This window comes from Bactrocera oleae, chromosome 3 (genome assembly GCF_042242935.1).
Source record: "Bactrocera oleae isolate idBacOlea1 chromosome 3, idBacOlea1, whole genome shotgun sequence".
NCBI lineage: Eukaryota > Metazoa > Arthropoda > Insecta > Diptera > Tephritidae > Bactrocera > Bactrocera oleae.
Window position 1 is genome coordinate 85349135 of NC_091537.1, and position 17667 is coordinate 85366801.

Below are 17667 nucleotides of genomic sequence, written 5' to 3' on the forward strand. Positions count from 1 at the left end.
TTCCTCAATTGAAGACAATTGCTTGCGCCGCATGAGGCGTTTACGCCTTCACTGTTGACATCCTGTTGGCCTGTTGCCGCAAAAAAAAAAAAGCGAAAAAACACCCACAACTCACACACAAGCGCCGGCAAGCTTTTATATGTGCATAAGCACGTGCAAATGTGTATGCGTGCGCATTTCAAAAGTGAATTGATACCGCGGCGACAGCTTCATTTCGACTTTAGTCCCACTTTTGAATTTGATTATTTCGCAATTTCATTTCATTTGGACCCGGAACGTCTTTAAGCGCGCAACGCTTGTCGGTTCGTCGTCGTTGTAATCAAATGTATGTATGTATATGTGTGCATATATACTCGCACCTCGGTCTGCTGATACGTAGTCGTAGTTCCGCCGAAGGCGTGACCTTACGAGGCGGCAATAACGCTACAGAACTTAATTTCATATGCGCCGTGGCAGTTAAAAAACAACAACAATAACAAATAGCTGTTTTTGAGTGTATAAATTCATCTAAAGAGACAGACTTACGCGTGTTTATGTTATGTAAGTTGTTGCCACTTAGCAAGTTTGCAAAACGCAATTTCTTTGGGCGCCGAAATTTTGTTTCATAAGGTGTTTGTGTATGTGTGTGTCAGCCGTAAGACCGGCCAGTGAGTTCATTGGTTTTGTTATGAAAATGTGATGTAAACATAAAAATATAAAAGAGAAATATGTACGAGTACAATAAACCGATTTAAAGTATTTCGGTTAATAATAAAATTGCACATAAAAATTCTTCAAAGAAGCTTGTTGTATAAAAAAATACTAAAAATTGAATTAAAAATAATTTGTATTAAAGGTAAGTAAATGCTACTGCATTTGGATTTTCGAATTTGAGGCTACAAAGTACAAACGATAGTATTTACATTGCTTGCCGTATTTTATAATGCTCCCAGGGTTGCCACAATATTGTCACAGCTTATGTTCCATTCTTGAATCACGATTTACAATATTGACTGATCATTAGATTACCTAGCGAGGTGAAAAAGCAGCGTTAAAAACCAAAGCTTTTACAGTCTTTATTGTGTCATTCATGCTTCAAATGAGAAACATTTCATTACTAGTTTATGTAAATTAGACAAACTCTGTTCTCATTTCGAAATCCCAAATGGAAAACGACTTGGGTTGTTAGATAGATAAGGTTAGGAACACGGAAAACTCACTTGAACAGTACATCATTTGTGATATCAAAAACCCAGATATGTATTGATAAAGTCTCAGGGCACTTTATCGATACATAACTGGGTTTTTGATAAATTTGTTGAGCCGTTTTTAGACAAATCGTTCGGTTGACAAAAAAATGTGACATCCAAAGGGGCTACAGGCACAATAAATAGATAAATGAATTTCAGTCAAGCGAGGATGAATTCTGTTTGAAAACAGAGTTACTGCTCAGTTTTCGATTTTTCAAATGCACAAATTTCAACACAAGCATAATTTAACATATGATTTAAAGAGAAAATAGTAAGATTTGGGCAAAACTCAGCATAACCCTCAAATTCAAAGACGCAGTAAAGAACATCCCAACGAAACGTGCACTGATAACATAAATCGTTTCTAATAGACAACTAATCTGTCATATATTTAGTAAACAAAGGAAATATAGTAAAAATAGAAAATCATTGTAATTTCTAAATTAACACTAATTTTCTGATAATAAGTACCGGGTTGGGAATAGATCAAAGTTTTTCGATTTTGAATATTACTTGTGTTTGCTATTACCACATGACACCTGACTTTTGTTCTTATTGATAGAACTTAAGAACTAGACTGGAATCTACCAGATACGCCGAAAATTTTATATCGTTTCTATAAGCAGTCTCCACTGGAACTGAATTTCCGGAAACTTTCTGGTCTTAATGGTTGCTACAAAGTATAAAGAACGATTTTAAGTCCAAAAAATGGTTCAATACCATCGATCAACCACCGTATTTATCGGACTTGGCCCCATGCGTCTTTTTTTGTTTCCAAAACTCAAGTTACCACTCCGTGGAATCCGTTTCGACTCGATTGAGGCCGTAAAAGAAAATTCGCAGATGAAACTGAAGGCAGCGCCTACAAAGCATTTTTCGATGGAATAGAAATCGAGGTGCCATATGTGTATCGCTTCAGAAGGAACATATTTTAAAGGCGACCAAATAAATATTGATAAAGATTAAAAAATTTTCGTTTTATTTACAATTTCCGGAAACTTTCTGGTCTTAATAATCGTATATAATCCTAGTAGTATTTAGGCCAACGCAAGGTTTGGTATCTTCAAAAAAAAATGGAACGAAACTATTTCTGCTGAAAAAATATTACTGAAATCTAAACGTGGTTTGATGGATGGGCTTTGCACTAAGTGAAGCAACCATACGCAAGTGGTTTGCTAAATTCTGTATGGACCATATGAGAGACGATGAAAGGTGGTTTGTTAAATTCTGTACGGACCATATGAGAGACGATCAAGGATGGATGTTCAAAACTGTTACGGGTAACAAATAAAAGAAAAATCCAAACAATTTTTAATTGCCAAAAAGCAAGGTTGATTGGGAAGGTTAGATATAGCAACTATAACTAATAATAAAATCTAATTTAGTTTGAATATAGATTAGATTAGAAATAAATTGAGGCTTGCATAGCGACTGTTGTACCCTTTTTCACAAAAGTCCAGCACTTTGAAAAATTTAGGATCCTGCTGGGCGCTGTTCAAGCGTTTTGTAGTTGGATAAAAAAAATATAAGAGCCATGGTCCTGCGTCTACAGATTGCTGTGCAGTGCAGAATCAGGAGCTTAGGAATTTCTGCCTTCATGTCGTAAAACCGGAAGTTTGCACAAGAGAGAGCCAGCAATGCTCAGAATAAAATGCCACAAGTTGCCAAAATGTGTGTCTGGGAAGGTTTATTATATTTTTCAACCCAGTGAGGTTCAGTTGGAAAAGTAATTTTGTTTAGTTTTATAACTTCATATAACTCCAAATATAATCGGAAGTCAATACCTCAGATAAATCATTTTTTCGGATGAAGCGCAAGTTAATCTAGATAGCAAAAAGCAAAAACTAAGAGATCTTAGCTGTCATAGGCGAGTTCCATAAATACAAAGAAAACAATTTATAGTGGCCGAGTATTGAATACCTGCACTCTGAGAATTTTTAAACTAGCTTGGGGGATATCGGAAATGAGTAATATTATACCTGCAATTCATAAGAGATTCAAATATGTCTTTTAATAGTAGATATTGTTGAGCTTAATTTGCTTAAACAAACACCTATTAATAAAGACAACTGACAGACAGATATGGTATTTCTAGCTAACATCCACTAGCAACTTGTGTGCAAATCGAATAGTTTCAAACCTAAACTCTGCAGAACACTTACTTATTTGTATGTATGTATGTATAAGTATATATGAGGGCAGAAGTGTGCCACTGCTTTCTAGGTACAACGCCCAGTGGTACAATGAACGCCTTTACCGTTACTGATAATATTTGGCATTATACCACAGCTTCTGATGTATAATTTTATTGCTGAAATGTTGATATTTGTGTTGTTTTTGTATTTGTCGATACTCACATATTTCTGCAGCGACAATTCTTGATTAAATTTTCAACATTTTTAATTTTTTCATTTTGGTAATGATCAGCCTATTCATTTTTCGCTAGATTAGTGCCATAATTTTACAAAACATATGTATGTGCGTGTATGCAAATACAATATGTATGTAGTATGCATGTACATATGTATATTCTTTCCAGCCGTACCAGCATTCACCAAATCAGTGAGTCCAAATCGAACTTTGAGCAATTTTTGTATAAATAAATAAAGACAAACACGCTGTAATCAAAAAAAAAAAAACAACATCAATATTTCTATACATATATGTATGTGTTTTTGTGTATATAAAAAATTAACAATAACAATTTTATAGCCATTTTTTTGTTGCTTTTATTTGTTTTTTTATTCACTCAGAGCCCACCAGCTCCTATTTATGATTGTTGTTTTTGTTGTTATAATTGTATTTTTATTTCCATTTTTTTTTTTGCTTTTTTTAAATTTTATATTGCGCGGGCGGGTGTTAGTTGGGGTCAAGTGAGGAGCGCGCGCGCTTATCAGCAAGCAGCAGCAAATCATGCCAACGCTCCTACAGCATCACAAACATATTCATATGTATATGTGTGTATGTGTGTGCCGCGTTCTGTGGCTTGCGGATGCTATTTCGTTTGAAAATCAGCTCCCAATCTAATGGAGTCAATGGGCAAGTATGCGTTGATTAGCTGCTACACACACACACGCGTGCACACCCAGATATATGTATGTACTTGCGTTTCTTGGCATGATGAACTCAACACAAAAGTCATAATAAAAGCAATGCAACAACAACAACAAATGACAACAGTAAACAAGTGTAGCCAGCGGTGGCATAGATTATCATTCGGTTGTTTTCCAGCGTAAATATTTAGTCGAGGACTCTTTTTAAGCTTTGACTCAGCGCTGCCGAGAGCAGTATTTGTTGTTACATATTATTGTTAATTGATCGCAATGGTGTTTACTGCTACTAGTGTTATATATATATTTACAAATGTCTTGCGTGTTGACGCTGACCGCGGCGTTGCCTGCAGGTTGTTGCCGCTATCGGCTATCGCTTGCCTTTATGCCGTCACTCATTTAGTTGCGCACTCGTGTACGCCAAGAGCTGTGCTGCGGTGTGTGGTAAACGGTAAACACGCACGATTTGTAAGCTAAAAACGGCTTACAGGATATCATAAACGCGATAGCAGTGTAAAACAACACATTTGTAGCACACTGTGTTAGAGTAAAAGTTGTGTGTGTTACTCATACGCCCCGTCAACTCGTTAAATGGTCGCAGTCAATTAGACAGTTGCTGCGCGGTTTCGGCCAAGGTCAGCTGTGTGTACTTGCATTTCGTATTGTTTCGGTTGTGATATTGATTGTCAACATGAATGAATTATATATATTTGTGTCGATAGCTCAACAACAACAATTGTTCATAGTGTTTTAATGTTAAAATCAGCTGTTGGGCTTTCTTATTCATCTCAAATTATTTTTTTTCAACTATTCTAACTAATAAAAAAGTGTGTTTTTAATAGTAACTGAATATGAAGGAATCCAAAGTCATTAAAGTATAAATAAAAAATATTGGGAAAAACATAAAATAGAGTATTTGACATTATGGATTTAAAAAAATTATAAGAAGAAGCACGTTCTCTAGTAACACAACCTTGTATAATTGAATCATAAATGTACAGTAAATATATTTTTGATAGTCAGTATTTAAGCTTTGGTGCTGCCGAAGTTAACGTTTTTTCTTTTTAAATATGTGCAGGCTGCTTTTACTGCAGCTGTGGCGGAAATAACGATTAAGCCGCAAAAAATTATTTAACTTGTTTTTTTTTTAATTTTTTGTGTATATTCTTTAATTATTAGATATGCTACCTACATCTGTCCAAACATTTTTTAAATATTTCGTGCAGTAGTGTTTTTTTAGATGCTCACATTAGGAGAGTGTAATTTTACTGAGTTATCATACTATTATTTAGTAAATTAACATATTTAAACATTTGCCGCTACAAAGATTTTGAAGAGAGTTGGAAGAGTTTCAGAAATATAAAATATGTTCTATGCACTGAAAAGAAGGTGAATCCACTTGTACACTAATTAAATTTACATTCCTAAAATGGTTCCTAAGTCTAGTTCCTTAAAGCTTTCCTATTGAAATGTTAAAAGCATCTGCCGTCTCCATAATAGCAAATAGATCAGTTGAGAGCACATTTTTTCGAAAAGTTTTTGTTGTTACTGTCAGCATAATGAACTTTACATAGAAACCTAATTTAAAACCGAAATTCTCCAGAAAAACGCTTACATCTTGAAACATTATTATTGGGTCGTTCACTATGTACTTTCGTTTGATGACAACAGCTGATTTTATTGAATTTTTTCGCAGCCAACTTCACACTTAACGTATTTACCGTTATGTATTTGAACAGCTGATATAGTAAGGCTTGTTTGTGAAACATTTTCCTCAATTTTTTGGAATAGTTTTTGTTTGGTGCACAATCGAAGATGGAAGATTAAAAACACTATTTGACACTCGTCAAAAGCTTTTGCAGCTTCAATAGGATGTGCTACCATACCCACTATATTCTCCAGGCTTGACAACTCCGGTCTCTGCAAAATTTTTTGAATGGGAGAATCTTCACCTCAAATCAGGATGTCAAAAAACACTTGAACCAAGTTTTTGCCTGCAAAGGATCAAACATTTTATGAGCGTGGAATCAATCTCTTGTTCGAAAGATGGCATAAAATTAATGAAATTACTCAATGAACGACCCAATATATATAATTATTCAATACGATGTATTTGCGTTACTTTGTTTTCAAAAACTACTGGTATGTACTACTTTTATGTTTTCACTTATCAGCAGAAGCACTTTTATGCCGTGTTTTAAGCACCTATACATTCAAACATTTACAACAACTAACACCATTAATCATGTGTTGGATCATTGTCTACTATAAAGTATTCAATTTCAATAAAAATTGCCCATTAGTAAATAAGAAATTTGCAAATTTATTTATATAAACTAGTCAATATTTATAAAATAATACGTAGGCACATAACTTAGTCGCCGTTCGGGAGCTATTTTTAATTGTTTGTATACTGTGTGTTTGTTTACAAGGTTTCCTTTTCGAATTAATATTGAAATTTTTATTTGTAATCAAAATATTGATTTTACAGCATTCTTTTCACACACCAAATTTAATTTGCTCCTCTGTATTGGTGTTGTGTTAGGAATTCGTCGGCAAAAATTCATTTTAAGGTAGCGCTAGTATTTAGGGTTACCAAATGAGTTTTGTAAATTATACCATACTTAAGATATGCAAAGAACTTATGAATAACCTCAGCAGCTTTGTATAAGTGTCAACTATTCGGTGAATCGTAGGTTCGTAATATGGATGGGACAAAAGGTGGCTCAATTTGTGAGGTCTAGTATTGAAAGAGAGGGGAGAATATTTTTATGATGTTAGCATACCCGTGTGCAAAAAATGGGTAAAATCGGGTCAATACTTCCCTTAGCCCCCATATACCTAATATAACTAAATATTTTCGGAAGTTTGAAAGTCGTTTGACTTTATACCGCATTTATCGGTAAATATGTAAGAAATCCTAATGAAATTCAGAAAGAATCTCTTTCTAATAACAGTGTATTTTAGTGATAGTAGAGCAAATCTTTCCCTAATATAAGAATTTTCAAACATCTGCTTGACTTTATACTTTTTTAATTTTAATTAAAAAGGTCGATTATGAGTAATAATGTAATTTATTTATAATTTCTTTATATAGTAATTGTGAAGGAATTGGTTTGAATTAAAAAAACAAACTTCTCTGTTAAAAAATATTAAAATATTTAACTTATTTTTTAATTCTACTAAAAAATTTAAGTAAGAAAGTCCGTTTTGCCGTAAAATGTAATTAATAATTTTGCTAAATTAAATAATTTGAAAAAAAAATGATTTTGAATTTTTTAGAAAAAACTTTTTTTGTTAAAAAATATTGAAATATTTGAAACTTTTTTATTTTAAATAAAAAAGTCGATGTTGAAGTATAATATTATTATTATACTTTTTTTAATTCAATAATTTTAATTAAATTGTATTTGACTTTTTAAGAAAAAGTTTTCATTTAAATAGTATGTATTAAAATATTAAAAATTTGTTTTAAATTTTTATGTAAAAGAATCGTTTTTACCGTATAATATATTTAATATTTTTTGTAAGTAATTAAGTTTGGAAAAATTGGTTTTGAGTTTTGCCAAAAATACAATAAAGTATTTTGGATTTTTTATGTAAATTTGAGAAGACTGTTGTTACTGTCCGCATTATGAACTTTACATAAAAAGTCTATTTGCCGTATATTGTAACTAATAATTTTTTTTTTGATTACATTATTTTGTTAATAAATTTGACTTTTTAAGAAAAACTTTTTTGTTAAAAAATATTAAAATATTTGAAATTTTTTTTTTTATTTAAAAGTAAAAGAATCGATTTGGCTATATAATGTGACAAATATATATTTTTAATTTAATAATTTTATTATTTAAATATAATATTAAAATATTTTAAACTTTTTTATTTAATTTTAAACAAGATTTTAATTAAAAAGGTCGATGTTTTCGTACAAAGTATTTAAAATATACTTTTTCTTAATTAAATAGCTTTGTTAATATATTGTATTTTAAAAAAAAAAAATTGTTAAAAAAATTTTAAATATTATAACACTCATATATTTTTTTTTTATTAAAAAGGTCGATGTTTCACTTTAATGTATTTTAAACATATATTTTTTAATTAAATAATTTTAAAAAAATTTTATTTAAATTTTTAAAGATAAAAGTTTTTGGTAAAAAACATTAAACATTATAATTAAAATTATTTTTTTTATTTTTGAACTAAAAATTGATTTTTCAATAAAGTATTTTTTATTTATTATTATTTTTTTCGGCTTTCTAATTAATTTATTTACTAAAAATATTGCCAAAAATTATTTTTTCGCACAGGTCATTTACAGGAATTCCAAAATTTCGTTGCGTCGAAGTTAGATTTCAATAAACAATTGTTAAAAATATATCTAAACAGATGTTTAAAACATCTAGGTGTTTTTGTTTTTATTTTAATCCAAAAATACGATTTAAAATAAATTCAATGGAAATAAATTTGTGAATAGTTAACATATAGTATAACCTATTACGCGGTACAACAAATCAAAAGCATGCAACTTTAAAGATATAAACGTAAATTAAGTAAAATACTATTATACAACAAGAAAAACATAGTGTATGTGCATGTATTTGTATATCTTTTTCAATTTAATAATTTCTAATGAAAACGCACACCTACCCAAAGGCCTATGAACTACGAGCATGCATTGTGAACTCGTATATTAGAAATTACATGCATATGTATGTGTGTGTGTTTATTTTTACGTTTGATTAAATTTATAAATATTAAATGGTAGCAGTCTGGTGCTTATTTATATATAAATATACATATATTTGCAGGGTAGAGGTTATAATACATTCCAGCAACTACAGACATACATACATATATATAATATATACAACAACACCAATTTACAAACATACGCGATTCGCGCAGCAGCAACATAAATACATACATATAAACAAATCTAGCAAATATTCGCAAATTAATCGAGCAGACAAATTTTTGTGCCATGAAAATGCCGCAAACTGAAGATGAGGTTAATGAAAAGATTTACGATCATCGCATCATGCCGGATTGGTCGAATGTGGTCAACGAAACAAATGGCACAATGCACTACTCGAAGGATATGATCTTCAATGATGGGCATCGCCTCTCCATAACAGTTTACAGGTGAGCGCTGATTTATCAACTGTATTGCTGTAGTTGTTGTTGTTATTACTGTTAGTATTTTTATTACATTTGTGCAGCATCCTACTTGTGCTCTCGTCGATCGGCAATTCCACAGTGTTGTATTTAATCGTGAAACGACGCTGGCACAATCGTACGCGCAGTCCGTCCCGCATTGATATTATGTTGATGCATTTGGTAAATAAAAAAAAAACATTTGTAAACATTTCTATATGAACAGGTATATAATAAAAATTATTAGCAATATAACATATACCATCTGATCAAATTTGACTCGGACAGGTTCATTGAAACTGCGTACGATAAAATTAGTTTTTGACTTTTTGGTACTACTCTTTTTTATTTTTATGTGAAGTTTGATTTTCAAACATTTCCAATGCAATTATGGCTACGGCATCGCTGAAAACGTTGCAGATGTGATTTAGAGAGTCCAAATCGCGAACACAAGTATTTAAGTGGCACAAAAAACTTACTGAAGCTCGCGAAGTTATCGAAACTTTGCCTCATGCGAGTCGACCTGTGTCAATGACGATAACATTGAAAAAGTTAAAAAATCAGAACTTGAAAATCATCGAGTTGGCATCAGCGAGATAGCAGATGATCTCAACAACTCTTATGGGTTGACTCAGCATATTTTGGTTAATGTTTCGGGTATGAAGCGTTTCGATGTTAGATTCGTAACAAAGGTCTGACTCTTGACTTGAAAAAACATCGCCGACGTGAAAGTAATCAAAAATCTAGCGAATGTCGCTTCAAAAATAAGCTGAAACTTACATCGCAGTCGGTCAAAAATCAAAGTGATGCTCATTGGTCAATATGGAATACTACTTGGTCATTTTGAAGCGTCTAATTGAAACAATTCGTCATACACGAACAAATTTGTGGGCAAAAAAAGTCATGGATCTTTCATCACAATAAAGCGCCTTCACATTCTAGCATAATTGTGATTGACTTTTTGGCCAAATACAAAACGAGAGTCATTGCTAAGCCACTGTATTCGACAGATAAGGTTCCTTGTAACTTTTTTCTGTTTTCGAAATTGAAAAATCCGGTTCGGGGAGCGTGCCATGAGTTCATTCAAGCCATTAAATAAACGTCATTCGTTGAAGGCACTGAAGGAAAATTGGATTAGTCGTTGGTTTGGCTTAAAATGAGCTAATTTAGAAAGCGATAATAAAGATTTGTATTAAAATACGTGAAAATGTTCATTTTTTCAATCTGTCAGTCTGTGTCAACTTCGATCAGATGATATACATATATATTATGTATACAAATTTGTCGGTATATATTATATATAAAAATATTTCTAAATATACTCATACATTTTTATATCCGGCATTTTTCGGCCACTTGCCGATTATCTCGTCAGTAGCACTAACTATACTTTGTACTTTCTTATCACTACACGCTTGTTTCACTGTTCTCACTAAATGACTGACTGCTTGATCTACTGTCTACTTTGACTACCCCGCTTGCAATGCACCGCAACGCATCGCTGTTTGCCGATCGATGTCAAAGGCTATTGCTGATTTGATGGTGACTTTTCTACTAATGCCGTTGGAGATAGCGTGGGCGTATACGGTGCAATGGCGTTCCACCGATTTCGTCTGTCGCACAATGAGCTTTTTCCGCGTGTTCGGCCTGTATTTGTCAAGTTTTGTGCTAGTCAGCATATCGATAGATCGGTGAGTTTATACAACGCTATTTGCTGTGATTTTCTATTGTAATTAATTTTTAGGCATTAGCTCAATGAGATTTTATTTCATTGCAGATATTATGCCATTTTGAAACCGTTGAAATTCTCAACAAATCGCGGTCGTATTATGCTAGCAATTGCATGGATTGCATCGGTAATCTGCAGTACACCGCAGGTGAGGTAGTATTATTATGAAATTAATAAAAGTAAGATAAGTAACAACTATTATTATTTATGACGAACTCTCCTTAATCGAAAATGAGTTCTTAATTAATATAATCAAAGTTCCATGCATAATTTATAAACAAAGAATATTTTATATTATATACTTGTATAACCTCTTTAGAAGTATCTTATTTATAGAAGAACATTTTTTCCTTCTTTATCCACATATTAGTTTGGTACTATTGGTACAGTTCCAAGTAATAGTTCTGTTAAGGGAACATGATTCTTTAAATATTCTTTGCGTATTTTATTTTTAATGTTTAGGTGGTATTGTAATCAAGAGGTCTCAGTAATTTTTTGTTCTCGAAAAAAAAATAAAATTTTTTCTATATTTTTTATTAGTTATTTATTAATAAATTTTAAAAATTTCAAAAATGAAAAAAAAAACAATTAATCTATTAAAAATAAAGGTAGATTCTAAAGTGATACAAAAGTCCTTAAGGCGGGAAGCTTAGAAACAAAAAAAAAAAATCAAAAACTCGTAGAAAATTTCGCTTTTTATTTTAATTTTTCCAATTTTTCTAAAACTACAACAAATTACAAATTTTGACTTTTTATAACTTCCCGCCCTAAAGAAATATAAAAAGAAAACGTATACCAAATTTCAAGTCAATCAGCTGATTAGAACTTTAGGATCTATAATTACATATCTTTCTGCGGTTTTTTTTTTAAATTATAACATATGCTTCACATATACTATTGTGTTATTCAAAGTATTGCGCAACTGAAGCTGTAACATTTTCTCATCTTTATGGCAATTCATGGAATCCATTCCAAAATAACTGCACCAATACTTTCAAGATAATTTTTAACACTCTGTTTTGATGAAAACCGTATTTCACTGAGCGCGTTCCGCATTTGACTGGAAAAAATGGTAGTCAGAAGGAAAGGTCTATGCTATAAGGCGGGTCAGCCAAAATTTCCGAGCCTCGCTTTTCCAAATATTTTTTAACAGGCAACATGTGGCCGCCCTCCAGCTCCAGCTCTCAATGGAGTAATGTTTCTAGTTTGTCTTCTTCAAACAGTCTTCGTCCGCTCAGGACGTTCTGCGTCTTCTAAGACAAAATCACCACTTTTAAAAGGTGCAAATCACGTTTGACAGGTCATATAAAATTTTTGAAATTGCCTATTTTTTTACGATTCTGTGATATTAGTTATGAACACCTTCTGTGGTAACTCTTGAAAGACACTCTTAAAAAACTACTACTACCCAACTCAATATATATTTATAGATGGTTGCTTAGCTTATTCCTTCTTGAAATCATTATTGTATTATTTAAGAATGTCCTACAATTGAAAAATCTGGCAAGTCTTAAGCTAAAAATTCTTGATACCGCCTGAATGAAAACGGCCGTACTTAAACCATCATATGTCCCATTATGTTCCCAATTGGTAACCAATAAGGCCAAGTTTAGGAACTAAGTAGATTTAACAAAATGTCTGATTGTTTTCATATATGGTATATTTTATGTTGGTACATTGGGCGCCGTGGAAGACATCCCGTATCAACCAACAGAAGGCTGGGCATTCGCAGTGATAACGTCTCATCATCCATCGTGTATGCTCTGTATTCTGCCGATTCTACTTTACCAAGTTTCTCAAGATGGGATCTTACAGGTAGATGCTTGATGACGTCTGCAACGTTACTTCGTTCTCTTACCTAAAAGCAGAAGCTTTTTGGTCTGTGCATAATGCCGCTTAGATAATTTTAATAAATTTGGATTTCGCTGTAACCCGATTTTAAACTTCTAATATCCCAAATGCTGGTGAAATAATTAAGTCAAATAAGCGAAACTCAAAGCCATATTCCAACCAGGGATCGTAAATCATATCTTTAAAATAAACGTACAATAGTTGTGAGATCATTGGGATGAGATTACATTTTAGTTTAATAGAATAAACGCGGTGAGATCACATTTTAAACCACATTTTAGTTTCACCCTGTTGATACTACCTTAGCTTAATAAACCACACCAAATCTTGGAGTATCATACAATATTTATTTAAACAAACAATTTCTCTTTTCCTCAACAGGCATTTGTATTCCATCTGGAGCAGCATCCGAAAGTAAAAGGCTACTACCAGTGCGTTACATTCCATTCCTTCCCCACTGAACTACACAAACTAATCTATCAGATCTTGAATATGTGCGCCATGTACGCCTTCCCATTGGTAACATTCATCTATTGCTATGGCCGAATCTATTTGGAGATCTATCGCAAGAGTAAGCGCATGGTTAAGGGTGATGACAAAAATGGTTAAGCATCTAGCATACCGATAACTAGCGCTTGAATACAGATGATAATTGCGTAATTTCTTGCTTACAGGTTTCGCCCGTTTCCGACGTTCCAACGATGATGTTTTGGGACGCGCTAAAAAGCGTACGCTAAAAATGACTATAACAATTGTGATCGTGTTTGTGATCTGCTGGACGCCATATTATATTATGTGTTTGTGGTTTTGGCTTGATAAAACTTCTGCAAATAATGTGAATCCGCTGTTACGTAAAATACTCTTCATATTCGCATGCACGAACTCGTGTATGAATCCGTTGGTCTATGGCGTCTTCAATATACGAGGCAAAACGCATAATAATACGGTGGGTGTAGTTTTTAAAGATATTTATACTCTAAAGAGGATATATTAAGTTTGTAGCGAAGTTTGTAACACCCAGAAGGAAACGTCGGAGACCCTATAAAATATATACATAAATGATCAGCATGATAATCTGAGTTGATTTAGCCATGTCCGCCTGTCTGTCCGCCCGCGATATACGCGAACTAGTCTCTCAGTTTTTGAGATACCGATCTTAAATTTAGCATATAATCTTTTCTCTTCTAGAAGCAGCTCATTTGTCGGAGTGATATCGGACCACTATAGGATAAAGCTGACATACAAACTGATCCTTCAAACTCAAGTCCTTGTTTGGCTCATTTTTATATTTGACGAGATATCTTTACGAAATTTGCCTTTTTATACCCTGAACAGGGTATATTAAATTTGTCGCGATGTTTGTAACACCCAAAAGGAAACTTCAGAGACTCTACAAAGTATACATAAAATTATCAGCGTGACGACTTGAGCCGATTTATTTAAGTCTGTCCGTCTGCCTCTATATATGCGAACTAGTCCCTCAGTTTGTAGGATATCGATCTGAAACTTTGCTTACCAAGAAGCTGCTCATTTGTCGGAGCGCTATAGCATATAGCTGCCTTACAAACTGACCGTTCGGAATAAAATGCTTGTATGGAAAGCTTTTTCATTTGACGAGATATCTTCAAGAAATTTGGCATGGACGATTATTTACGGCAATGGTGCCATTTCCGAAGAAATTATTCAGATCCAATCACTATGGCATATAGCTACCATACAAACTGAACGATCGGAATCAAGTACGTGTATGAAAAACTTTTTCATTTAAGGAGATATATTCACGAAATTTTGCAAGGGTTATTGTTTAGGGCGATGGCGCAATCTTCGAAGAAATTGTTTAGATCGGATTACTATAGCATATAGTTCCCATACACACTTTCTTGTGAGGAATCTTTGTAGTTGTGAAGGGTGTTATAGCTTCGGTGCAACCAAAATTAATTTTTTTCTTGTTTTTGTTTTTTATAAAATTTAATTATAATTAATTTTTTTTCTTAAAATCGCTGCAGTCTGTTCATAATCGGCACACATCGCTCTCCAGTGGCGGCCGTATAGCTATGAAAGAACGTAACGGCAGTGCACATACCGTTGTCACATTACCAGCGGTGATCAATGGCAGTTCTGGTGATACCAGCAATGTGACACAAAGCACCACACTCTCAAATGATATATACACCATATCGAAAATCGCAGAAGATATAGAAAAAGAGAAACCACCAAAGATTATAATAAGGTATTTTGGTTCAATATTATAGTAAATTTTAAAAAATAATTATTTCTCAATAAAATTTTATTTACAGTGACTCAATTGAATTGGCGCATGCGCCAAAGTCGCATTGAACTCTGAACGAATTTAATTTTTAAGTGATATTAATGAGAATCGTCGTACGGTTGGCTAAATCCACGAAAAAAATGGGGAAATTTTTACTTGCACATATCTTCATAAATACAATACATAAATATGTATGTATGCACATATATGTATATGTGTGCATGCAATTAAGTTATTTTGTACCTTCAATATAAAGAAAATAAGGTATTTTTATTCGAAGCTTTCTGTCGCCCGTTAAATGACATATGTAGCATACAAGTATGTATGTACAAGTGGGTATCCATCTGCATATGTTGCGGAGGGTCTCTTTTATATTGACCGCTAATTATATACTTTTGCTCAAACTTAATTATATTGTATGCTATGTTAGTTGTGGGTTAAGTAAATTATATACACACCTATCCAATATGGTTGGATATATGCTGAAGATGCCTATTGAATTATGCTAATTATGTAGTGTTAAGAAGTATGTTTGCATGTGTTTTTGTAGTAGTAGCTGTTTTGCTGGCTCTTGTAGTAGTTTAAGCTTGAACTTAATTTAATTTATTCATAATAAATTTTGGAAAAAATATTAAAAAAAAAAAATAATATAATTAAGTTATTTACAATCAAATTGAAATGAAGTTTATGATTTTTCTTTTAGTTAACTGCATACATCCTGAGGGCATTTAACTGGTACATATGTATGCACATATAATTACGAATAAAGTATGTTGTTAGCATGTAACTAGTTAGGTATTTACATGACACAATGTTATCATATATGAAATTTTTGAAGGCCTTCAAACTATCCCTTGCCACAGAGGTAAATTGTGATATCAAAAGCGATACTTATTTTTCTGGGTTTCTAAGTGGGGTATTTTTTTATATTTTTTTGCATTTTATAAAAAAATTTAGCATATATATTTTGTATACCATCAGAAGGAAGTGATTTCAAAACACCTAAAGCTTGCTGACTTTTTTAAAAAATCTGATATTTTGACGTGAGAATTTTTGATAGAAAATTAGGTTTTTTTTTATTATAAATCGATATAAGATTTTCTCCTTAATACGTTAAGTTTACACCAAATTTCGTGAAGGAAAATTTTTAAAATTATTTTTTCCTTAATTTTTGTTACTTTTTCTGTCGTTTTCAATTGGTTCCAACCTACTATGAACTTTTTATAGTTTTCAAAGCCTTCTGCACTGGTCTCATATGGTTATTTTTTTAATTTTTAATATTAGCATTTTGTTACGCAGTGGGAGATCACTTTGTAGCGCTTGGCTTGGAAGACACAACAGCAAAAAAGTGTTTATTATTCAAGAAAAAATGAGCTATAGAAATCCCCAAAATCCGGCATAATTCACGGTTATAAAATTATTTGCCAAGATCGCTTCGCTTCTGATCTTACCTTAAGATCTTCAAACATTACTTGACTATAATATACAATGGGGTGTACTTATTTTCAGGCAAAAATCCATCAGAAATCCTTTTCGGAAATAAATTCAACAAAATTTAGTAAAATGTAAATAAATTTACTTTTTTGGAAAAGATTTCTTTAGACAAGATCTAATTCCAACGTTGATCAATCATACCAAAATACCCATACATCGCTTATACGACGATCTGAATAGCGACACGACATGAAAAATAAAAACGTGATGGAATGATTTACCTAGTTGCAAAACTGCAAAAGTCATGTGTAAAACAGTAGATCGGAAATATACAATGTTCCTACTGGCACTCGATAGTAGGAACGGTAGGAACATGATTGGAATACTCACTGGTCACAGTCTGGTGGCAGTACACGCCTGCAGAATGGGGTTGATAGATCGAGAAGACTGCAAGAAATATAACGAGCAAGGCACCAGGGAAACAATGGAGCAATTTGAACTTTTGCCACATTGGCAGGGCTAAGCTTTAAGTATTTGTGGGCTCCACGGAATGAAACACTAGAAAAGGTAACGATACCACCTTGAGGCCACAAAATCTGTTGAAATTCGCCCATATACTCCACCTGGTATCGAAAAGGACCAAAACTGGCCTATGTGTGCTTGGCTCATTGGCTTACAAGAATAATCTAACCTAACCTTTTATAGTGAGAGACACATGCTTGACTTCATTATATTCAGTACGGTGTTATTAGTTCATTTGTAACTAAAGTACAGATTTTGTGGACTAACGTCACTACCACTTAATAAAGACTGAGTTTGTTGAAAAATTATTCTGAAAATGTGATCAATGAGTTTCAAAACAGTTAATCGAAACACGGAGAAGGATAAAAAAAAAAATAGTTCAGAATAATCTACACTGAAAATCAAGACATTGCTTCAGGAAAGTAA

General features: G+C 32.6%; 1 protein-coding gene across 5 annotated transcripts; it reads left to right on the forward strand.

The window, feature by feature from the left end:
• Positions 1–251: 251 nt before the first annotated feature.
• AkhR (Adipokinetic hormone receptor) lies at positions 252–15964 on the forward strand. 5 transcript variants are annotated; one of them, XM_036370418.2, is made up of 9 exons: positions 252–540; positions 9091–9424; positions 9502–9619; positions 10961–11127; positions 11214–11313; positions 13398–13587; positions 13691–13962; positions 15023–15246; positions 15314–15964. In XM_036370418.2, exons 2-9 carry the CDS (start codon positions 9264–9266, stop codon positions 15351–15353), a joined length of 1272 nt encoding a protein of 423 aa, XP_036226311.2. In that variant the 5' UTR covers positions 252–540; positions 9091–9263; the 3' UTR covers positions 15354–15964. The 5 variants fall into 5 exon arrangements, with proteins under 5 accessions (XP_036226311.2, XP_036226310.2, XP_036226309.2 ...); XM_036370417.2 differs by having other exon boundaries at positions 253–835; positions 13398–13620; XM_036370416.2 differs by having other exon boundaries at positions 253–540; positions 13398–13620.
• The last annotated feature ends 1703 nt before the right edge of the window (positions 15965–17667 follow it).

Excerpts from the sequence above, each read along its gene's own strand:
- AkhR (XM_036370417.2), top strand. The coding sequence starts at position 9,264 with ATGAAAATGCCGCAAACTGAAGATGAGGTTAATGAAAAGATTTACGAT. Across the intron at positions 13,621-13,690 it reads TAAGGGTGATGACAAAAATG|GTTTCGCCCGTTTCCGACGT; the intron begins GTTAAGCATCTA and ends TCTTGCTTACAG. Across the intron at positions 15,247-15,313 it reads CCACCAAAGATTATAATAAG|TGACTCAATTGAATTGGCGC; the intron begins GTATTTTGGTTC and ends TTTTATTTACAG.